Source organism: Archocentrus centrarchus, chromosome 7 (genome assembly GCF_007364275.1).
Source record: "Archocentrus centrarchus isolate MPI-CPG fArcCen1 chromosome 7, fArcCen1, whole genome shotgun sequence".
Taxonomy (NCBI): Eukaryota; Metazoa; Chordata; class Actinopteri; order Cichliformes; family Cichlidae; genus Archocentrus; species Archocentrus centrarchus.
The window spans coordinates 15,998,195-16,023,271 of record NC_044352.1 but is presented as its reverse complement, the minus strand read 5'-3'; the positions used below and the strand labels follow the sequence as shown (position 1 = coordinate 16,023,271).

The 25,077-nt window shown below is 40.2% G+C and overlaps 1 protein-coding gene across 10 annotated transcripts; it reads left to right on the top strand.

Moving 5' to 3' along the window:
* The first annotated feature begins 4,610 nt into the window (after positions 1-4,610).
* On the top strand, positions 4,611-24,837 carry uckl1b (uridine-cytidine kinase 1-like 1b). Of its 10 annotated transcripts, none has more exons than XM_030733647.1 (15): positions 4,611-4,752; positions 11,530-11,723; positions 15,420-15,526; positions 16,610-16,780; positions 17,169-17,240; positions 17,948-18,137; positions 18,320-18,381; positions 19,653-19,669; positions 21,515-21,613; positions 21,735-21,828; positions 22,336-22,398; positions 22,551-22,673; positions 22,929-23,036; positions 23,131-23,287; positions 23,406-24,837. In XM_030733647.1, the coding sequence occupies exons 3-15, from the start codon at positions 15,509-15,511 to the stop codon at positions 23,483-23,485; spliced, it is 1,254 nt and encodes a 417-aa protein (XP_030589507.1). In that variant the 5' UTR covers positions 4,611-4,752; positions 11,530-11,723; positions 15,420-15,508; the 3' UTR covers positions 23,486-24,837. The 10 variants fall into 10 exon arrangements, with proteins under 10 accessions (XP_030589507.1, XP_030589503.1, XP_030589500.1 ...); XM_030733643.1 differs by lacking the exon at positions 4,611-4,752 and adding an exon at positions 6,333-6,523 and having other exon boundaries at positions 11,530-11,612; XM_030733640.1 differs by lacking the exon at positions 4,611-4,752 and adding an exon at positions 6,334-6,523.
* Positions 24,838-25,077: the final 240 nt, after the last annotated feature.

The window sequence follows — 25,077 nt, the reverse complement described above, 5'->3', positions numbered from 1 at the left end:
AAAAAACATTGAATTTGAAATGTGTGTTTTTCCAGGCGGTGTCATTCCTACGCTGTGACTTTTTATAATGTAAAGCAAAGATTCAATCTGAATTCCTCCATTGCTAATCAACTGATGGAGTTTTTTCAGGTGGGGATGATTATGCATGTGTCTCTGTTATTGGGATGGACCTTTATCTTCTATCCAGGTTCAGATGATGGAGAGGATAAGATGAACAAGCACTGATTGGTCCTTGGACCTTTTCAATATGAGTTGTCCAGACTTTGTGTGTGTGTGTGTGTGTGCGCGCGCGCGTGTGTGTGTAATAAACAGTTAGCACCTTTGTAATGACTGGATGTCAGAAATAGTAACACTTTTGTTGAGTGTTATGCTGTGGCACAGAATCAGTTCATCAGCTGCTTGTTACTCGTTTCATTAATGACGTCACATTGACTGTGTTTACCTGACGAGCTTTGGTGTTGCAATATGATAGTTTAGCACTGCTTTTAACAGTGGGTATTTTATATTTTATCACACCCTTTACTATCTGTCTTCCTATGATGTGGAAAACACATATCTATCCCGCAGTGTGAGCTAACTGCAACATGTTTAGAGTACAGCAATACACCATATTTAGCTGATTTTGTTGGCTTGCTGTTATTTTGATATTGATGTGTCTTCTCGAAATTGTATGGCTTTTTTTCCACTCCCCTACTTTTATTAGTTTGCTTTTTAAAAAAATGCGTTTTACATATTATGAAATCTACACAAAAGAAGGTTGAGAAAATCTTTAGACCACAAACAACATTGTAGGCCTGTATGTTGGCATACACTGTTTATTACTGTTATTTTATCCATTTTGATGATGCACATAAATTGAGCTTTTTCATGATGGCAAATTCATTGAGAGAGTCCTTTATTATTATCTATTCAGTATGGGACAACAAGGCATATGTACGTGTGTTTGTTTCTGTATTTAGTGCACTTACTATACCATGAAATAGGCTTGAAATAGGAGTGTTGTTGGAGCTTTCTATTTACCTGGACTGTGTGTGGTGTGACTTTTGTACCTGGGGAAACAGCAGGCTCAAGTGTCTTCCCTTTGTCAGCAATGTTATTTCCAAAACCAAGATTAATCTTTAGAAATCTCCCCAGACAACTGAAGGAGATTACCCTTTTATTTTGACAACAGTGGTTTGTTTTGTATGCTACCTACTTCAAAAGCAGGAAATGGCATCCAGCTCTGTTGTTGGGGTCATTGTGATGAAACTTTTGAAAGTTTTAAGAGATGATGTTGTAGCTCATAACTGTTTATGGTATATAGGTAACAAATTAAATGAGACTAATGATGTATTAAAGATTTCCATATCTGAAATTAAGCTGTATAGTACCTAACATTGGAGGATTCAACACCTCCTTTGAGTCTGAACTGTTACAATTTTTTCTCCCAAACTTGTTGTATTACCTGTGCATTAGTATCCCTTAACTAATTAATAAAAGTTTGTTGACTAAACATGTGTCATCTGTGTCAGTTTTTATATATATTTTTTATATCTGTTACAGTGTAACACATATTTCAATGGATTGTAGACTGTATTTAAAGATGATGAATGTATAATGACAATAGAGACATTCTATTCAGTCATCACGGTTCACTTATTGTGGCTTCACTGTATCACAGTTTCATATATATACATATATATATATAATATAAAATGTTGTTTCGCGGACTTTTCGCTATATTGCAGGATTTTGCGCCTACGCCTTTAGCGGAAATAGGGCGGAGGGAGGGTGAAGATACTGCACCACCTGATGAAGTGCCTGATGAAGTTTTGCCTTCAGAAGAGCTGCAATGCTCTTCTTGGCTGTGTAGTACTGTACATTCATCTCATCGCCATCAGTACTGCACAGCTACATAAATCATCATCTTCATCATTATGTTTATAGGAGTGTAGAAAGTGTTTAAATAAGTTTTCTAATTTCTTTATGTAGCAAAAGTCAAGTCAGTTTAATATATAGCACATTTAAACACAACAGATACTGACCAAAGTGCTGCACAGCAAATAAAAATGATTAAACAACTACAAATAATTTAAGAACAATAAAAATTTTAACAATAAATAAACATAATAATTATAGAAGCAATGCACTGGGGGAAATGACACAGTAAGCTGAAACTACTCTGAAGTGGAGAAAGCTAATGATAAGAGATATGTTTTCAACTGGGATACTGTTAGTGATGTTGTAGATGACCTAATCTGAGGAGGGAGACGATTCCAGAGTTTCAGAGCTGCGACTGCGAGTGCTCGGTCACCTGTATAAGCCAACGGACCAAAATGAGCGGCATGGGATATACAATTGTAAAAGATCTGATAGATAATCTGGAACAAGCCCATGCAGGAAGCCAGTGCAATGATTTATGAATGGGAGAAATATGACATGCTTCCATGTACCTGTCACGGCCTAGCAGCAGCATTTTGACCCAATTGCAAGCACGATATTAGTGTTTTCTCAGTCCACCATATAACAAATTGCAGTAATCCAGTCCAGACATAATAAAAGCATGCATGACTTTCTCTAGGTCATTAATTGAAATAGTTTAGTCAAAAGTGTTCATTGAAAAGAGTTGGTTTTAACAACTGTAAGTCAAATTTAAGACATCAAGATTTAGTTTTGTTTTTACCTGACGTTTAAGATATGTTGCCAGGGGATTGAGATCTGAAGTAGTAATGGAAAGTGTAACTGCCAGTTGATGAGTGGGATGAGAACCAAGTTTTAACCTCAGCTAAACAGCAGGTTAAGGAATTTGCAATATGACCTTTTTTAAAATTTAGATTATCCAATTAAATTACAAAAAAAAAAAGAGAGAGAAAGGAGGGAGAGAGAGGAAAGGGATAGAGAACCCCCAACAATCCCCTGTGAGCAAGCACTCGGCAACGGTGGGGAGGAAAAACTCCCTTTAAGCAGGAAGAAACCTCCGGCAGAACCAGGCTCAGGGAGGGGCAGCTATCTGCCGAGGCTGGTTGGGGGGGTGCAAGGAAAAGAATAAGGAGGGAGAGAGAAGAAAGGGATAGAGAGGATGGCTGGAGGATGGACGAGGCGAGGTCACGGTCCAGGAGATCGATCAAAGATGGTGGCAGACGAGGCGAGCTGTGTTTCAGCCGAAGAAGCAGAAAAGGCGCTTGAAGCGATTCTTTTTCCTGAGGTAGCGCTCCTGCAGCTCTTCGTACTGCAGTGTGATGGTGTGCAGATCACTGAGAGCTTCTGCATTCTCCTCTTTGAGTTCCTTGCACTTTAGCTCGAGATCTTCAATTTTTCCATTCTTTTCTGCATGCCTTTGTTCCAGTTGTGTATATTTCATTTGCAGGATTTCCTGAGCTTCCTGCATGTCTTTATTGCACTGCAGTAAGTGGCCATGCATGTCTTCTAGTACCTGACTTCGACTCTGCACTTGTTGAAGCCTGCACTGCAAGTCTTGGTGCTGCTTCTCGTCGTGCAGTTCCGTTATTTTGTGATGGGCGTTCTTACACAGCTCTTCCAGTTGTGCATTTTTACTCATCATAGCGTCCATCCTGCCCTGCATCTCTGCACACATTTTCTCCAACTGATCCTTGCAATGCTCCAGGTTTTTGTTTTTCTCCTCGAGTTCTCTGTTTCTCTTTTTAGAGTCTTGGAGAACATCTTGGAGCTTTCCCTGAGATCTGGCCAGTTGTTCTTTCTCCTTAAGCACTTGGACATTTTTGTCCTCGACTTCATGAAGCTTGCACTGCATCTTTGCTTCCATCTTTAGGAGAATCTCTCTGTATTTAGCCTCCTTTTCTTTGACCACAGATGTATTACCTTGCTGGGCTTTAGTAAGCAATCCTTGTAGGCTTTTAATTTGTTTCTTCAGGTGTTCTACTGTGGCCTGCAGCTCCCTGTACCTCTTTTCACTGTATTCCAGCTTTGATTTCATGTCTGTGTGTTTGATTTTCAAATCTTTCTTCTCTTTCAGAATCACAGCTTTATTTTCTGATGCTTGATCAAGCATTTCATGCAAGGTCTGATTTTTTTCCTCCATGTCTTGCAGCTGTGATTCCAGCTCTGAGCATTTTGCGTGCTGTCGTTCCTGATGTATAAGCAGCTGCTTGTTTCTAGCCAGGACTTCATCAAACTTTTCTTGCAAGCCATTTTTTTCCTCCATGTCTTGCAGCTTTGATTCCAGCTTTGAGCCTTTTGCGTGCTGTTGTTCCGGATGTATAAGCAGCTGCTTGTTTCTAGTCAGGACTTCATCAAACTTTTCTTGCAAGTCTTTATTTTTTTTCTCCATTTCTTGGAGCTTGCACTCTAACTCTGAGTATTTTGTATCCTTTTCTTTCACCATCTCTACATTTTTTTTCTCCATTTCTTGGAGCTTGCACTCTAACTCTGAGTATTTTGTATCCTTCTCTTTCACCATCTCTGCATTTTTTTTCTCCATTTCTTGGAGCTTGCACTCTAACTCTGAGTATTTTGTATCCTTCTCTTTCACCATCTCTGCATTTTTTTCCATTGTTTCGTTCAGCTTTAGTTGCAGCTCTTGGATTTTTGTCTCTGCGACTTGGAGCTCGCTGCACACATCACTGAATCTGTATTTGTCGACGTGATGTTCCTCCTCCTGCATACTGTGATCAGATGCACATCTGAGGGATTCAGGATAATCATCACGGTCATCGGGGTTGGCATCACTGTCAAGTGAAACATCTTTACAAAATCCCCAGTATTCAGTGTCGACTTCAGGATCGAGGGGAAGAGGTGAGCTATCACCCCAATCACCCTTGTAAACGGGGTAATCATCCCATTTACGGGGGTATTCTAACTGATCACTCCTGTCAGAGAGGTCGGTGTTAGTTCTCTTTCCTGAGCATTTAGACATTTTGTTATCTTGATTTGATGGCTGATAACAATTCAAATATTTTCAAATCTCGCTTAGTTGGTGCTGAAGTATCGAATGCTGTGAACATAGAAGCTGCAAACAGACTGACTTCTAAACTGTATCGCTTCCCTACTTATAGGTTAAACATCAAAGACATCAAATAGTCTAATGTAACAGTTTTTTAAAGTGAACATTCCATATGCAAATTAGGTTGTCACATGACTTTAAAGAGGTCATGTGACATATATACGTAGGCGCCTGCTGCGCTGTGAACTAATACAAGTGAATGGACTGAACGTCACAAAGCGCCTTTCTACAAAGGTATTTACGTTAAATATAGACCGAAATTGTGGAATATACACTGAAAACAGAATTGTACCCAGAATGGAACCTTGAGTTACGCCACAGGTTAAGGGGGCGGTGTTAGTTGCCAGTATTGACAGAAAAGGACCTATTAGTTATGTAAGATTTGAACCAGTTCAGGGCAGTGCCACAAATACTGATACACTGCTCAAGATGTGAAATCAAGGTCATGGTGCAAGTACAGCAGAGTCATCAGCACCAACAATACATATAAGGTAATTAAAAACTGTTAAGCGAGCAGATTCTGTACTGTGACGCAAATTAAAGGCAGACTGAAAAACTTCATCATTGTTGTTATTAAGAAAGACTGCAGCCACTGGCAAACCACTTCAGGAATAGTTCAGGCTTCTTGAAGGACATTCAAAGCTCTTCTTTGGATGTTGGCTTCCTTTTGTTCTGCTTTCTGTCAAGATGATCCCACACTGCTTCAGTAATGTTGAGGTCTGCGTTCTGGGGAGGCCACTTAAAGTGTTCCATTATATGCTTTCTATTTCGATATGCTTTTACTACATGTGTAATGTTTTTGGGATCAAAATTTACTGGTACTTTTCTACATTCATAACTCCAACAATTTTGATAAGACACCAACACCACTAAATACTAAAGACAAAATTTAAAATTAATTCTTTGCCAAGTTTTCTGTTATGTGTACACACAACACTGGTAGATTTCATTAGTTAGGTGCATTTTTTTATGCTTGAAAGATTTATAGGCCAGTGTTAAATGGCTTAACAAACAAAATAACGTTCTTCTAAAAATGGGCAGTTACAAGGAGTGGACTGAAAATAACTGAAAAAGCAGCCAATGTTCAAAGAAAAACATTGAATGACCTTCATAAATCCTGTTGAATTATTGTTCAAGACCACTTTAAAAAGTGGCAAGAAAGCCTGTAAAGAAACGAGGGGTGGCTCGAGACTTTTGCACTGCACTGTAAATTTATATATAAATTATATGAAAATAAAATAAATATAAATTGAATAATGTAACACTAAAATAATTTTAAAAAATAAATCATCATTCCGACCTACACGTGGCTTGTAAACGGTCCTGTATGCTTAAAATATTGTACATACAAAAACTGGTCACATGTATTCTGGGGCTTGAAGTCCATCTGCTGGCGGGAAGCTGATATCGATCACACTGATGAAATACAAGTCCCATGATGCCTCAGACGTGACTGCGCTCTCAACACCTGATCACCAACAGGGCTGCGATGTCTGTAGTTAGCGTGGAAGACAGGCGCTCAGCGATGGACAGCGAAGAGAGAACTTCCTCTATACCGAGCAGGTATAACGCTTAGAGTTTGGGGATTGCCTCGAAACCGTTGACATTATAGTATATTATTCTGGCGGTAGATATATTTTTTCATTTTCCTCTTGCAGTTGTATTAAGCATCTTTACGGAAACACGACCTGTTACGCTGTACGCCCCTAATGGTAGTGTAACTAATATAATATAACAGCCTGGAAATTACATTGTCTTGTGATTGTTAGCTTATTATATATACCATAAAACCGAGGCCTACTTTTTGAATCCGTCGTTTTGTCCACTATCTCTCTCTTGACTTTACGATCTGTCATCTTACTTTACACGAGGTTGTCTCCTACCGTTACCTAATTGTAATCTTATGAACCCAAGAAATCACCCCCAAACACACTCTTAAAACACAGTTAACGCTAACGGAAATATGCTCACTTACCTAAAGGAATAAGGCGAATGGCTAGAGAGAATTAAACAGCTAGGCTAAAGCAGAGAAAGTGAAGTAAGAGAGCTTTCATTTAACAGAGGGGGAAATCAAAGCGCCTTGGTGTTTTCTGAAGGCACTGCGGCATGAGTAAAGCGCCCATTTCTGACAAATGTCAGCTTACTATGGGATATATAAGGTAACAGAATAGAATAACATTGGGGTAGGTAACTAAGACTCTAGCTGAAGCAGTTGGCCCAGTTGTTGGTCAGCTGCTGGTCTGCGTGAGATCACGCTGCAGTTGGATACTTCACCAATCCGCAAGAGGGCGTTATTGCATTGGACTGTTCACTGTTCCAGTTCCTGTTTTGTAGACACAAAACTCAGGCTTTAAAGTTATACTCACATTATTACATCTTAATATAGCTGCAAAACACACACACACACACACACACACACTACAATGACAGCATGAAAGCACTTAGTTGGTGACCAGAATATAATCCAACACAAAAACACCGTATTTATTTAGACAGTACCAATCAAGATCTCTTCAAGAGAAATACATTTGATTTTTAAATATTAAATTATTGAAGTTTAAATTAATCATGAGCAAAGTCAGCATTACATGCTGTTATTAATATGTTTCTCATAGCGTGCTTACAGTATTAGTTTTAGGTTTAGTGTTAGTGAAGCCAAGGCCTTGTAACCCTGCTGTGTGTCGTCTCTGGGGCCATAGAGAGATGGCTCAGTGTTTGGCATAGCAACCAGTTCAGGCTTCTTGTTTCAATGTGGCTTTCTTGCTTTGCAGCTGTCCTCTCAGTGAAGATTAAAGCAACAGTAACAGTCCCAAAACATTACAGTTCAGATTAGAGGAGAACACTGAATTCCCCTCCGTCTCTTTGTAGCATTAATAAGTGAGTAAACAGAAATGAGGGCTGGTCAAATCTATGCCCCCAAATATTTGGAAATGCTTTCATATTTAAATTATATCTAGCAGCTGCTCTAAGCGTATGGTGGACTCCACAGCTTTTTGACTTGTTTTTCTGTGCACTGGAAAACAATTAGTCCCTCTCCTCTGAACTCGGAGCATAATGATTTGTTTGTCTGCAGGAGTTGTGGCTCGGGAGGAGTGTAAGGGCGTGCGTGTGTGCTTGTGTTTCCCAGGGCTGTTCCTAAGACTGTCAGCTGATAGAGCGGCAGAGGTAGTGTTGGGTTTCATCATGCTGTTTATTCCCTAGTCTTCACTGTGAGTGAAGACAGGGAGGGGACATTGCTCTTCAGGCATGTGTGTGTGTGTGTGTGTGTGTGTGTGTGTGTGTGTGTGTGTGTGTGTGTGTGTGTGTGTGTGTGTGTGTGTGTGTGTGTGTGTGTTTGCTGTGGTGCTGCTGACATCTCTAGACTTGGTATAAGACACACAGAGACACTGCACGTCCCCACAGGGTAAAAGCACATCAGCTCCCCACTGCCCTTCCTCTCTGTCAACCTCCCACCCCACCCCGCCCCTCTATTTCTCCTTTCTCTCTCCTTCTCTTCACCTCCCCAACACAGCCTGAGGTGTCTCTGTTGTGAATTCAGCCAACTGCGTCAACATCAGAGGAGAATAATTGCTGGCTGTGTGACTGCTCCACAGTCCCCCCCCTCCCCCCCAGTTTGTTTCTTTGTATCTTTGTCGCTCTCTTCTGGTCCCTCTTTCACCTCCAGCCACATACTGCAGCACCGACTGCCAAAGACAGATGACCCAAGCTTGGCATGTGTCTGTGTGTGTTTACATATGTGGGTGTGGGTGTGTGTGTGTGTGTGTGCGCTCGTGTACCAGGAGTGGCGAGGTCTAGTTCTAACCTGATGCTATTAATACACCCTAATGAACATAATCTGGAGGGCAGGTTATCCTCTTACGTTTGTTGGCTGGGCGACTAATGGGAGGAGCAGAGAGTTAGTGAAAGAGGAGGGAAGAGCTGTAGTTTCACACTGAGTGCGCCTCCTCTGTCAAGCTGCAGTGCCTTCTCTCTCTCTCGCTCTGTTGAGAGAATGGAAGAAACAGAAAGCTAAGCAGATGTTTAAAGTTTCGTTTCTCATCCAAGCTGATTCCCCTGTACATTAACCACCTTCTATCGCCATCTCTCTGGGTGTGATGTTCCAGAGGGGAGCGCTGTTAAGTGTGTGTTTGAGTGCATATGAACATAAATGCTGAGCATAGCCGTTGGCAGTAGTACAGGATTAAAGCACAACTTTTTGGAGTACACACACTGGAAGTTTCCCTCGTATTTTCTCCAGTCATGAATGCTCTACCAGCTTACTCAGGAGCTAGAATATCTGGCTGTTGGACACTAAGAGCTGATGGCAGGTAAGTGCATTTTATTTCTTTTAATATACTTCTCCTTCTCAGGTGACCTGGACAACATTTGGCTGTATGTAGTTATAAGTGTCTGCAGTTTTTCTTTTCAGTGTGGATAAACAGGAAAGACAACTCTGAACTGAAGCTCTCTTGGTTTTTGTTTTTGTCTTTAGGAAATACTTTAGGAACTGTGGTATCTGTCGTGTGCAAATTTGATGTGCATGACAATAACAATTTTTTTTTATGTTGAGAAACAATCGTATTGTGCTAGTATTACATGTTATCATTTTATGAAATCTTCTTTCATAAATTAAAAATCTGATGTCAAATATTAGCCAGTTTGTAAGGTTCGGTTGAGTGAATTTACAGTTTGTGTCAGCCACTGTGCAGAAACCAAAGAAAAATATGTAGCATACTGGCATTAGATGTGACATTGTGTCTTCATTTGGTGCTAATATTAACCCTCAATCTGCTGGGCTTAGATGTCTGCTTCGTAAGTGCCTTCTCAGGTACCCTACACTATAACTTCTTGTCACAAAGGTGCAGCATTCATGTAATGTTTTGGAGTGTTGAGTACAATGAGTGAAACCACAGAACAAGGGTGTGATTCAGCACAGTCAACTAGGCTAATCTTTTATTGCACACTGGTTGGGTTTTAACTGATAAACCCAACTTGAGTGAGCTATGCCCCATATTCATGCAGTCTCCCACTCCACTCCCCGGCTCCATCTAAGCTCAGGTGACCCCAGTGAGATAAGATAAATCTTTCTCTCTTGTTTGCTCCTCTTCTGAGCTGCTGACAGTCCACCTGGGTAGGTATATGGCCTAAATAAAGGTGTGGAGGCTGACAGTTGACTGGACAACAGCGGAACATCTAGGACTTGTTTTTTACACAGACTGTTATATGCAATGGCATCTGGGTTTTTTCAGTCCTCACTGGGTGAAGTGTGGATGTCTCGGATTATGCAGTAAGTGTTGCAACTGTTACTTAGACGTATCACTCACAGATGTTATGTTGTATTTGTTAAACAATGACCGATTTTGGGTGGTAATCTTGGAGCTACTTTTGATTGCTTAACTAATGATATTCGAGTGGCTTTTTCGTAACACTGTAATGTTTTGTTTTTCGAAAGTCTGAGGCACAGCAGATTCTTGAGACACTGGCAAACTAGAGTTCTGTAAGAGAAGTGAAGTTGTTGTTTTAGAGGAAGTAATAGAGAGGTGACTGAGCAATGTGTTAAGACTAGTTCTTTGTACCTACTTTGTTTTCTGCTCTGAATCTTAATTAGTTACAACTACCAGCTGAATGGCGACGCTCATTCTTTGTGTTTGTAAAGGCACAAAATTAAACTCACATTCAGTATAGGTTAAGTAACATTTACAAGAGTTAAAAAGCTATTACAGTAGCCCTTATGTACAGCTGTTTAGTATTTAGACACAAATCTCTTGCAGTGGGTGTAGTGGAACATTATTGTTACTCTGTCTCGCAGAACAGATGAGAGACATCGTGTTTAGTTTGAATAGTCATTGCAAATTCATTCTCTGCACCTTGTACCTGCTTTGAATTAGCTTGTTGTCATTTGTTTATGAGGGCCTTTTTATTATGATAGCTGTGATGACACATTATTACAGCGAGTTTTTCACTTATAAAAAACGATCACAAAACTGTATTCACTTAGATGACTCAGCATTTCTCCACTGCTAACATATACTGTAAGTAAGTGTTTTTAGCTACAGTAACTACCTGTTTTTCAGTGGCATACATGCGATCCTTGCAAGTAGTTAAATACAATGGAATAGCAAAGCATAATTTATCACCTTGGCTCTACAAAGTTCTCACACAGTTATGGGAAGCTCCAAATGTTATATGTTATATAGTCTGTACATGAGTGCCTGCAGCAGTTATACTAGAAAAGACCAAAGTTGACAGATTGAAGCATAAACAGGAAGGACTACTGTTGTTTACTGTTAACTAACTGGATCACCTTTCTTTAGTCAATCTGTTCACTCCATGGTTACATTCCACAAACAGTGCCTTTACTGTATATGTGTGTCTGACGTGTCAGCGTGCGTTAGATACAAGGGGTACAACTAACAGGCTTTATTAAGTAAGAGATTTCCAACATAGAGAATGTTGGAGTTACGCTTTTACACAAAATCATAAGTTTTTATAAAATTCAGAAACATGCATTGACAAAAAGGAAAGTTGCTTTTTTTTTTTTTGTTCCAGGCAGTAATGTGCTGTCCTCTTGTGTGTTTCTTGATTTGCAGTGGAGGCGGTGATGGATCGCTCGACCGGCTTCTCCCGTCACTAAGCCCAGGCCTTTCACCCAGGAAGAGGACCACCAGCCAGTGTAAGTCAGAGCCTCCTCTGCTACGCACCTCCAAACGAACCATCTACACTGCTGGTCGCCCACCCTGGTACAATGAACATGGAGCACAGTCCAAAGAGGCTTTTGTCATTGGTAAGAAACTGGGGTTGGATGCATGCAATGTCACAACACTAACTTTCTTTGATTTACTTTTATCTTTGCCTCATAAAAAATACTATCTATGAACTTTGAGTGAATTCTCTGAACAGCCCTAGATTAGATTAAGTAATGAGTCTAAGGTTTCAGTTACAGAGTTGAGTACCTTAGTGTTCTACTTTTGAATTTAGGAAGCTTATAATTTAACATAAACTACACTAGCTTATACTTTGTGTAAGTGCAAATATATAGTGTTTGGAAAAGTAAGCGATCAGGCTTTTCCTGACTTCAAGCAGGCCTGTGGTCTATATTACCTTACTTAACAGAAATCAATCCATTTTCTTGATATTTTTGGCCATATTTATGAACAAAAAATATATGTAAGCTTGAATAACCTAAACCCTGTATACACTGGTTACAGGAGAGTTTACTTTTCTTGTTTGGTTGTTGCCAGAGTTGTTTTGAAATGCAGGAAACCCCTGCTATACTAGTGATAAAGGGGATTAACTGACATGTTCCTCATTGGGTGAAGTGTGGCTGTTTTAACTAAGTTAAAGATGGGTCTGCTTTGCTTCCAGGAAGTATTGGATTCTTCTGTGCAAGACAGCTTCTGAAAAATAGGTTAACCTGTTACTGGGAATATTTATGAAGAATGCTGTTGACTGTTTCTGCATGCCTCTGTTCATTAGCCTAAAGCAACCTCAGCATACACTGAAGCATGTTTTGTCAAACTAGTGCTAGCATGTTTGCACTGCACTAGTTGAAGGTACACTTACCAGACACTTTATTAGGTACACCTTGCTGGTACCAGGTTGGATCTCCTTTTGACTTTGGAACTGGCTTAATTATTCATGGCATTCAGCAAGGTGCTGGAAAGATTCCTCAGAGATTTTGGTCCATACATGATAGCATCACACAGTTGCTGTAGATTTGTCGGCTGCACGTCTATGATGCAAATACCTAATGATTAAATGCAGAGTGAACACATGGAGAGTGAAAAAAAGGTGAGTAAAAAAGAAACACTCATTGCATCTTGGGAAGCCCCCCCCCAGCAGCCTAGGCCTATTGCAGTGTAACTAAGGGAGGGATCAGGGTCACCTGATACGCCGTAACTATAAGCTTGATCAAATAGGAAAGTTTTAAGCCTCATCTTAAAAGTAGAGAGGGTGTCTGTCTGCCGAATCCAAGCTGGGAGCTGGTTCCACAGAAGAGGGGCCTGAAAGCTGAAGGCTCTGCCTCCCATTCTAATTTTGAATATCCTAGGAACCACAAGTAAGCCAGCAGTCTGAGAGCAAAGTGTTCTATTGAGGTGATATGGTACTATGAGGTCTTTAAAATAAGATGGGGCCTGATTATTTAAGACCTTTTATGTGAGAAGAAGGATTTTAAATTAAATTCTGGCTTTAACAGGGAGCCAGTGAAGAAGCCAATATGGGAGAAATCTGCTCTCTCTTACTAGTCCCTGTCAGTGCTCTTAATGCAGCATTTTGGATTAACTGAAGGCTTTTCAGGGAGCTTTTAGGACAGCCTGATAATAAATTACAGTAGCCCAGCATAGAAATAATACATGTATGAACTTTCTCAGAGCATCACTCTGAGAAAGGATGTTTCTAATTTTATAGATATTACACAAATGCAAGAAAGCAGTCCTACATATTTGTTTAATATGTGCATTGAAGGACAAATCCTGGTCAAAAATGACTCCTCACGGTGTTACTGGAGGCCAAGGTAGTGCCATCCAGAGTAAGTATCTGGTCAGACACTGTGTTTCTAAGGTTTGTAGGGCCGAGTTCATTAACCTCAGTTTTATCTGAATTTAGAAGCAGGAAATTAGAGGTCATCCAGACCTTTATGTCATTCCTGCAGTTTAACTAATTGATGTATGTCATCTGGCTTCATGGATGGATAAACTGGGTATCGTCTGCATAACAATGAAAATGTATGCAATGCTTTCTAATAATAATCTAACAATGCTTTCTAATTTACATATACATGTATAATGTAAATAAAATTGGTCCCAGCACAGAACCTTGTGGAACTCCATAATTAACCTTAGTGTGTGAATACTCCCCATTTACGTGAACAAATTGGCATCTATTAAATAAATATGATTCAAACCACTGCAGGGCCATACCTTTAATACCTATGGTATGCTCTAATCTCTGTAATAAATTGTTATGGTCAACAGTATCAAAAGCTGCACTTGAGGTCTAACAGGACAAGCACAGAGATGAGTCCACTGTCAGAGGCCATGAGAAGATCAGAATCAGAATCAGAATCAGAAGGTTTTTATTGCCATATGGGTGAACAGGTTCACAGCATTAGGAAATTGCTGCGGTACTTCGTGCTTACAGAAAAAAACAAATAAGTATAAAAACTATAAGACAATATACAAGTATACAAATTGCAAATATACAGAGATATTAGAGCTATAACTATAGCACAATATTACAAAATTACAAAATATACAGTGCAGAGACTAATTAAAAGATAAAAGAATGTAGACTATATTCCACTAATATGTACATCAGTGCAGTCAGACAGGTGCATAGACATAGGGTCATCAGCGTTTGTGGAGGGTGGTGGTAACAGTCTTAGGGTAATTGTTCATGAGTCCAACAGCAGAGGGGAAGAAACTGTTCTTATGGCGGGAGGTTCTGGTCCGTATGGACCGTAGCCTCCTGCCTGAGGGGAGAGGGTCAAAAAGTCTGTGCCCAGGGTGAGAGTGGTCGGCTGTGATCCGACCTGCACGCCCCAGTGTCCTGGAGGTGTACAGGTCCTGGAGAGATGGGAGGTTACAGCCAATCACCTTCTCAGCAGAGTGCACAACGCGCTGTAGTCTCTGTTTGTCCCTAGTGGTGGCTCCAAGATCATTTGTAACCTTCACTAATGCTGTTTCTGTACTGTGATGAATTCTGAATCCTGACTGAAACTCTTCAAATTCCTCTGGAGATGATCAGTTGGCTGTTTTACAAATACTGTTTCAAGATTTTTTCAGATAAAAGGAAGGCTGGAGATTGGCTGGAGACATGCCATCACTCGTCTCAGCTAAGACAACTGGTTCAAGTGATAGCTTTGTGATGGTTTAATTACTGCTACCTTAAAAGCCTATTGCACGCAGCCCATTAATAGAGATAGACTGATCATATTTAAGATTAAAGCATTGCTTAATGGTAGGACTTGGTAGGACGGGTTATCTGCTTTAAGCTGCGCGTCTGTGAGCTGTAACTGGAAGTCAAGCATGTCTGACTGATCGGATCCATGCTTGTCCATGTCTCGTCTGCTGCTGTAGCCCATCGGCTTCAAGGCTCCACGTGTTGTGCATTCAGCTTACTTTGGCTGTAATGAGTAGTTATTTGAGTTATGTTTGCCTCCCTGTCAGCTCAAAGCAGTTTGGCCATTCTCCTCTTTTCTCCAAGAGAACCGCCGCTCGCTGAATATTGCCTCTTTTTTTTTTGGACCATTCTCTTAAGAGATAGTTGTGTGGAAAAATCCTAATAGATCAGCAGTTTGTGAAATACTCTGACCAGCCCATCTGGCCACACCACATTGAGGTCACTTCACCTTTCTTCCCTGTTCTGATGAACTTTTTGAACTTCTGCAGGTCGTCTTGACTGTGACTATGCTTTGAATTGTATAATGAAACATGCAGGAAATGGTACTCAGTGGCTGTTTGTCAATTTTCAATTTTAGGTCTGTGTGGCGGCAGCGCTTCAGGAAAGACAACTGTAGCAAGGAAAATCATTGAAGCTTTAGATGTTCCCTGGGTTGTACTACTCTCAATGGACTCTTTTTACAAGGTATGGATGTTCACCCTCTGTGTGTGGTACATACTAAACCATGTGTGTGTCCTTTTGCATGCAATGATACATCTGTTTAAGCTTATTAAAGGTTATCTGAATTTTTAAATGTTGCTGCATGCCAAAATCAGTGTTTATAGTTCCAAGAGATGAAATGTGATAACTCCAAGAAACTCTTCTATTATCACTTTATATCTGTCTTGTATGGCTGTTAACCACCCAGGGGCCTAAAGGAAGGTTAAAAAAGAGTGAGACTGAGTGCAGAAGACAGTGTGAAAGAGAGAAGAAAAGATTTCCTTTGGATCCCAGAGGGAAAATGAGAAAAAGAGGTTTGGCTAGAGAGCGAAGAGACAGAGTAGATAAAATATAAGGAGGCAGTGCTGAAAGCAAGGCACGGGGATGTGTGTTATGGGGAGAAAAAAAGAGATGTAGAGAGCAGGATAGCAAGAGCCATCATTCCTGCCCCTCTACACCTCCACCCACTCTCTGGTTGTGTAATCCTGTCAAAATCTGACAGCGGCAGCTCAGACTGTGCAGAGTAGGAGGGATTTACCAGTGACCAGTGCTACTGTAGCCCTCAGCGAGTGCTGGTCTGCTCACCACATTACAAAAGGTTGCCATTTATTTTTATTTAATTTATGCATTTTTATATTCTTTCTTCAGTGGGGGATGCTTAAGCCTGTACAGAATCTGTAACATGGGTTTATTGCATAAGTGTGTTATCAGTTCATTTGAGAAGGGGGTGTTGCTGCTCATTAACTGCCAAATACCAGGACTGGGTTTTTAATGCTCAGCCACCCTAAGGACAGACATACGCGTGCACATACCACCTCTTACAGACGTCACAGTGGCACATGATGTTCTCCTAAATTTAGGTCCCCTAACTTCAACCGCTCTTGATCGGTGATCTGTGCCAAAGTGTTTTTGCACCACCCATTGTTGGTTATGTAGTAATATTTGAGAATGTATCTAGGTTTGACTGCACTTTTTTAAAAATTCTGATACGCAAACATTAATGTATGTTTCTGAAAAACAACATGCTGTGGTGAGAGACTCTAACTTCAGTATTGTGGCGATCCTCAGGTCCTGTCCCCAGACCAGCAGACACTGGCTGCCAGTAACGACTATAACTTTGACCACCCAGATGCCTTTGACTTTGATTTGCTTACACACACCCTGCGCAAACTCAAACTGGGCAAGAGTGTGAAAATCCCTGTGTATGACTTTACAACTCATGGGAGACAAAAGGACTGGGTAAGGATGAATGCACATGCCCAAACATTTGGCTTTGTATTTTGAAATTATTGAGTAGCGTGTCCCTTTTGCAACTAATCCCTGTTTCTTATTTACCTAAGAGGGTTTTAATCCTTCCTTCTATAGATTTAGCTATATTGTAAAGCTGTACATCTCCAGATGGTCTCCGACAGACCGCTATTGTGAATTTGTTCTACTTGTATTTATTTTTTATTTACTGCCTGCCACAGACATTCACATAGGCCTGGCAGTTTATGATGATTGCTGCAATATATCTGTATACTTTATGTGTACTGTTTTCCAGCCTTCAGTGGCATTGTTTGTATATAAATTTTATGTTTGTATATAAATTTTATCATGTTATTACATGCATGTGTGTCTGCCACAGAAAACAGTGTATGGAGCCAGTGTTATCATCTTTGAGGGAATCATGGCCTTTGCAGATAAAGAACTGTTGCAGGTAAGGCAAGGTCATTAGCCTCTGACATGTTGAGCTGAACAAATTAAGGTGCTATGCTTTATGAAGTCAGAAGTAAGAGTTTAGCCATTTTTTTAATATATACGGTATATGCATATTAGTCCCTGATTAGTAAACAAATTGAAAAGCCTAATTTGTGTGTATGTACTGTATGTCAGCTAATACATGCAGAGAAAATAAATACTGATTTAAAGGAAGTGGATCTCCATTACATTGTTTGTCCACTTGAGGGCGCTGACAGGCTTGTTTTTCACTTGTAAAATGTCATCAATTTAACATAAATGATTCTGAATCATTGCTTCTTAATTATGGTATTTTAATTAACTGCAGTGCAGTTAATGTATTTTATTCTTTAAAGATTTGTTAAAATCATAATTATAAGCAAGGCAGAAACAAACATTTTCAGTAATTATCATCCAATATTTATTCATTTTTCATCTATAGCTACATTGCCATTGCCAGAGATGATTTTTGCAGTCAGCTCATTCATTCAGACATTTTCTAGAATGTCTGACTGGTTTTCAGAATTGATACTGATACTGCCAAAGTTTGAAAACTATCACTTAATTATAAAAATTTGATTGTGTGGTTTGTTAAACTGGCCATCTTCATGTCATCTGTGTGTGAATGTGTGTTATAGAGCTTATTGCTTAGCTAATCATTTTTTTCCCTGTGTTATGTTTTTTCAGTTGCTGGACATGAAGATCTTTGTGGACACAGACTCTGACATCCGTCTGGTGCGCCGATTGCGGAGGGACATCACAGAAAGGGGCCGAGATATCGAGGGGGTCATCAAGCAGTACAACAAGTTTGTTAAGCCAGCTTTTGAACAATACATTGAGCCTACCATGCGCCTGGCTGATATTGTGGTGCCACGTGGTGAGTGTATATACCAACATATTTACATGTAAAGGATCGGTATAACATAACCATTACTATAACAGCAACAATCCTCAAAAAAATGTAAACTTTAATTTCAGTATAAAACATTTAATCTACTGTTGTTGCACTCTGGACTTTTGCTCAGCAGCATTTTTATGCTTTGTTTTTTATCCTGTCAGGTGGCGGCAACATGGTGGCAATCGATTTGATTGTACAACATGTTCACAGTCAGCTGGAGGAGGTAAGAGAGCTTACAGATGTAAACACAAACACACGCGCTGAAAATCTGTCATGCCACATACATTTCAATAGAGAATTATAAGCTTTCATTCGTTTTTTTTTTTTTTTTTTTTTTTTTTTTTTTAATGGTGCCTGACTCACTACATCTAGTCATCTTATTGCATTCATGAGGGTGTAGGTGCAGGTTGCCCTTCAGTTCGTGCCTCTAATTCCAAGCAAAATCGCGACCTCTGGTGGATGGAAAATGTACTGCACAGCGTTAAAAAAGGCTGAATGGGGAAAGTGTAACCATTAATCCTCAGTGGAAAAACTGTTAGAAACTCGTTATTTGGCAAACCTTTCTTGTAACAATTATTGATTATAGTTATTTGGGTCAAGAACATAATGCTATTTTACTTCTTTTAGATACTTTGTTTTTTCCCTCCTTTTTTTGTGCTTATGTGGCACACTCAAAAAACTTGACATCATATAAAAAAAAAACTACAAGTGTTTAATTATTAGTCATTTTCTGAATCTGATGCCAAAGCACTTTTTAAGACGAAGGTTGAATGAAATTTTTCTGAAATGTGGTCTATCAAAGCAGGGTTTCTGTTTCTCTTTGCTTATCATTTCATACATAAGTGCAGTGGTTTATACATTCACCTAACAAGCAAATGATTCCCTGGTTCAATCCTGGGAGGAGACACAAATCCCTTTGGGGTTGCATCAGACTGAGGTAGTGCGGCGCTCCCAGCTGTGGTGACCTCTTGTGAATAAGGGAGCAGCTGAAAGTCGTTTTTTCACATATGGAATATATGCAAAGAGAAGCTGGCTGACAGAAATAAGCAGAAGTTATTTGCATCAATTAGCAGTTTCTACACATCAGATTTTAAAATCAAACACTGTTTTAACAATATTAACCTCTTGCTGTGGTTATTTTCCCGCATCAATTCAAACCAAATTCATCTCCAGGTGTTTAGTTTAGGAATACATTTAATCACTGTGGCAACATTACATCCTAATACATAATTATGCAGCATTAGTTGCGCAGCCCTAAAAAACGTCCCGTCTTCATAGTTCATGATGTCAGTTCGTGGCCTCTCGCACTTTTGGATTTATTGTGCAACATGCACTAATCACTGGTCACCAAAGGCACGCTCTTGCCTGTCTGAGCATTTTGTCCTACAGTGCAGTTTGCTTTGTTCCCTCACAATATACACACTCTCTAACACATATGCTGCTGATGGACTCCTCTCTCACCCCACCCCCACCAAATCCCTCCATTGCTTACAGCGGGAACTCAGCGTCAGGTAGAGTGGCCTTTATCCTTTATATCGTTCTCTCCTCAACATCTGCCCAGTTCCCCTACTGCTCCAGCTTTGTACTCGGAGAGCGAGAATAAATGCCATATGTCAAATCAGCAAAGAGCAAAACCAGCCTCTACCTTCCACTGATGTGCTGGCTGCCGTGACACGTCACCAGGCAGCATTCTTGTATCTTGAACCAAATATGGCTAATTAGTGTTCCGTCAGTAGGGACATAATACACATTTGAGCCTTGGTCCACACCAGCATAGAATAAGGACGAGTAGACCAAACAAACTGCTGTCAACCTTTAAAATCTGCTCTCGGATCAGACGTTTGAAGGTGGCGTGGTGCAGCCAGCATTCAGTGTAAAGGTGTTGGTTTTCCTTCACTCTACCTTTTAAAGAAATGGCAACTCACACTCTTCCTGCCTTCTGTGTCTAAAAATACACCAATGAGTCAAGTCACTGACCCCTCCTTTCAGCAGCAGCAAGAATGAGAGAGAGAGTGACTACAACTGAAAACGAGAGAGAGGAAGCTCTTGCTACAGCTATTGTTGACTATTGCATGCCTCAGCCACAGAGAAAGTTTCCAATACCCTACTACAAAGAGCTGAGTTTTTCCATTGAATGTCGGCCACAGTATCTGAGACAGAGAGCGAGAGGAAGTGAGCTTGGTGTCTGTCTTTAGACACAGGATGTGCTGGGGCCTGTGAGCTGAAATACCAACCTCTACTGTTCTACACAATGTAAGAGTGACAGCCACACGATAGCTTGTGCACCTCCCACGCGTACTCGCAAGGGATGCATGGGTATAGTTATCAAAATCTGAGCCAAAACTTGGTTGCTTTCTTTTTCACATTGTATTTTTTATGATTATTATTATTACATTTTTATGTCTTATAGACATTTGCAGTTCCGGCTGTCACACTTTTCACTGTGCCTGATAATCCCTTCATCCCTTCATCCACCTGTTTTTGTGTCTCTTCTCATTTTTCTTCCTCTTATCTGTTGTTGTTGTTTGTTTTTGTCTATCTGTGTCCCCTCTGTCGTGATTGTTGTATTTCATCGAAAACCCCCCCTCCCCATAGAGGAAACTTCGCTGGGATATGTGAGCAGACATGCTATGATTTCTCTTTTCTTTGCATCTGGCTAATGTGTATCTCAGTGGCACTGCCGATTCTGTAGTGTGAACAACACCGCATCATTGAGGATTTGCAACAGTGTGTCTGTTCCCCTGAAGTCCAAGGGAGAGCGAGGCTAACAAGACATTCAGAACTAATATTTGTTCATGCAAACATGGGGAATATTATAAGTAGAGACCCATCATGGCAAACTAATTATGCATGTGTTTATATCATACAGTTAAATTTTTTATTTGTATGTGTATAATTATAATTTTGAAATTAATCTATTTTTCCATTATCACGGTCTCTGTGGTGTTGTTATTTCCCACTGAAATACCCAACACTGGCCCTGTGTGCTCTGCAATTTTGTGTGTGTGTGTGTGTGTGTGTGTGTCTTCCCAAGCGCTCTCCTTCCAGTGGGTACACTACCATTATCAACTTTGCACTAACTGCTTTTGAAAATTTATTTGTGTGGGTTTATTGGGGGTATTTTTTAATTTTATTTGTTTATTTTTTAATGTTTTTTTGCATGCACATATAGTGTGTTACAGTGCATAATTGCACACGCGTGTGAGACCTTGCACATACTGTACACATGCGTGCAAAGCAGTCTTAATTGCACTTGCTTTCACATGCATTGTACTCACGCGCCTGTCCATCTTTTCTCTTTCCGCTGCACTCGTCGTGTACCACCCCCGTGCTGCTATTTGTTGCCGTGGTTACAGGGCAGCCCTGGCTTCTGCACACCAGGCCCAACCCCTCCCCCAGACCCTCAGCGTTCTGGAGAGCACACCTCAAGTCAGGGGCATGCATACAATCATCAGGTAAAAGCTAAGAAAGCGCATTTGTTCCATTAATAACTGCATTTGTTTTCATGCAAACACGCACTGCAGAAAGCTGCAGAATAAATCTTCTGTCCTCCTTTTCCCATTCAATCACATCTAGAAACAAGGAGACCAGTCGCGACGAGTTCATCTTTTACTCTAAGAGGTTGATGCGCCTGTTGATCGAGCGAGCCCTCTCCTTCCTCCCCTCACAGGTCCCAAACACAAAGCTACACTGTTTTAATTGTAGTATTGCATGGCACTTCTTCTTAATTATTTTTGTTAATTAAGGTAGTTCTTTATATGAACTAGGGCATTAAACAATTAGATAACTGCCACAGATGGAGAGCTGAAAGAAAGCATGAGAAAACCACTCAATAGAAAGATGCTGACAAGTCACACAAAGAGAGTGAGGTATAGTATGTGGCCTTGAAATGGGGAGAAGTCTGAAAAGACACAGTTGAATGGAAAAAAAATCTCTCCATCTATTTTCTCAAAAGAAAATCAGATAGACATACTGTACTGGCCTGCCGCACGAGTATGGAAACTTATCAAGTTACCACAGTGGAAAGTTTCCATATCTTTATCATAACATACAGTGTGCATTACACAAATGCACGTGACAGTTCATCATTCACTGTAGCTTGTCACAATATATTTTCCTTACTGTGGTAGAGTATAGCACTGTGCTAAAGCTGTTATGATTTCTAATATTATCTCAGGTCCACGTAGTCCAGACCCCCCAGGGAGAGGATTATGAAGGCAGGACTTTCCACGGGAAGAGGGTGAGTGAACTCCATTTACTTCCTGCTGTATTCTCCGTGCTTTATTTTTAATTAAAAGAAGAAAAAAAAAAACATTCAGAAGAGTTTTGTCTCTGCCTAAATTGATGCAATTAACCTCTGCTTCATTTTTTTCCCCTCTTTGTTTTCTTTAGATCACAGGCGTGTCCATCCTGAGAGCCGGGGAGACCATGGAGCCGGCTTTGAGGGCCGTCTGCAAAGACGTCCGCATTGGCAAGATCCTCATCCAGACCAACCAGGACACAGGAGAGCCAGAGGTACAAAGCTAAAATTCACACACGAGCTAGAACTGTGTAAAATATTTTACACCGAGAGCATGTCCTCCACATGCTCACTCGTGGGAAAAATAATTTTGGCTAAACAAATGTTTACTTCAACATGTTTTCACAGTTAGCTGGACCTGGCTTGCCAGCAGCTGTTTGTAATATTGGAGGATTTTTGCATCTACATATAGCAGGTCATGTGTGTAACATTTTAGTGTGAACCCACATCCTGTCTGTGCACATTTTTAGCTCCATTATCTACGTCTACCGAAAGACATCAGTGAAGACCATGTGATTCTAATGGACTGCACAGTGTCCACTGGAGCTGCTGCCATGATGGCCGTACGAGTCCTGCTGGTGGGTGCGCCCAGTTGTTCACAAATCCACCTCGCCTGCAATGAATTGCATTCCACGTGCAGATGATTTTTCATGGGTGTGTTTTCATTTTCAGGATCATGACGTGCAAGAAGACAAGATCCTGCTGGTTTCTTTGCTCATGGCTGAAATGGGAGTCCATTCAGTGGCTTACGCATTCCCACAGGTCAAAATCATCACCACAGCTGTCGACAAGAAGGTCAATGATCTTTTTCACATCATACCCGGCATAGGTGAGTAATGCTGGGAAACCAGGAGGCTTTTAAGTCATTTAAAATGTAAACAAAAAAAAAACATTGTTGCACTGTATTTACATTTTTTTTTACTGATTTCATTTTTGTTGTGTTTAAGGAAACTTTGGGGATCGATATTTTGGAACAGATGCACCGCCTGACTGGAGTGATGAAGACATGGATGAGCCCAGTTACTAAATTACTGTTTAAGGGATTCGGGGGCTGCGCTCCTGCACAATATGAAGACGTACCGTTTGGCTCTGCATGGCCGTTAACATGCATCCTTTAATGCACAGACAGTAGAGCCCTGAAAAGAAGCTAAAAACAGGAAAATATATTATGTGCAGTTACTTTGTATCATTTTTTTATATTATTTAATTTTGTGTCCAATATATTTTTATTTGTACAGAATGTAATATGATCAAAGTCTGTTAGTGCTTAAATTGTGACAATCTCTATTGAAATTTGCAGAAATGTTATGAAAAGATTTCTCTAGCCTTAAGCCACGTACTGTGGACGACACAGCTGAATGTGAGATCGTGACATAAAAGGAAAAAAAGAAGTAAACTTTTAAAGGTTATATTTTTTTTTTAACCACACACCTTTCTCACAACTTTCACAAAAGTAAAATCAGAACATGAACTCATGTTGCTCAACTTCCATCGCCATGAGCACTTTTTGAAGGACCATTCAATCGGAAAATGTGTAGGTGTATCTTTTTTTTTTTGTCTTTTTTTTTAGCTCACTGGTTCACTCTTTTCCTTCTCTGTGGATGCTGACCTAATCAGTTGAAAAGGATGTTGAAAAGCAGTTTTCATTATACGGCTTTAAGGACGTACTCGTATTTATGCAGAATGTCGCTCATTTACATAGTTTTTTACTATGGATGGTCCTGACCAGTCAGCAGGCAACTCGTATGCCTTTGTGTTACAGTGAAAATGGGTCGTCTTCATTTATGTGAAGTGTTTATTTTAGTCTCTCAGAGCTGAATTTATCCCTCCACTTTTTTTTTTTTTTTTTTTAATGCAGCACATCAGGTTGTTTGTTAAAAAAGGGCTGCTGAGTTGCGGACACACAAACTCAAAATATCCACAGGTCACAGAGTCCTGGTAGTGCCTGATCGATTAACCTTCACGCTGAAAGTGAACAAGATCTGTTAAAGTCACCGTCTGCTTAAGATTCCTTCGCTCTTGTTGAAAACTGTTCCCTTTGCCGGACATGAGGCACTTCGCTTCTTCATCCATGTGGGTGTATGAGTCCTAGACAATGAGGAAAGTTGTGTATAAACTTGTACTGTTCTGAAAAAGTACACACATACCGTTATACAGTATTTATTTTGATTTACATTTTATAGAATTTCAGAACCGGTTATTTGCTTTTTTGAGGAAAAGAATCATAAAACAATAAAAGGAAAAAAAACATGACATTCAGTTTTTCTGTGACAGCAGCGAGTTGCTTTTGTTGCCTCTGAATTACCTTTAAATTTTGATCCTGTGTCACTGTATGCTAAATGTGTGTTGCTGAATACAGTTGCTCTGTGCAGGAATGAACTGATTGTGTTATGTAGCCTCACTGGTTTGTTTGGGTTACACACTTTTTTTTTTTTGTTGTTTCTTTTTGGGGGCTTTTCTTTTTTTTTTTTACACATTTAATAAAAGTGCAATACAGCTTTTAAACTGCTCACAGTTCATTTATGTGAATTTCATAATCTAGTATTCTGCCAGCTCTCACGACTTTTCTGAAAATATTCTCCAGTCTGGCTGATTAAAATAAACCTGCGAGCACATGGT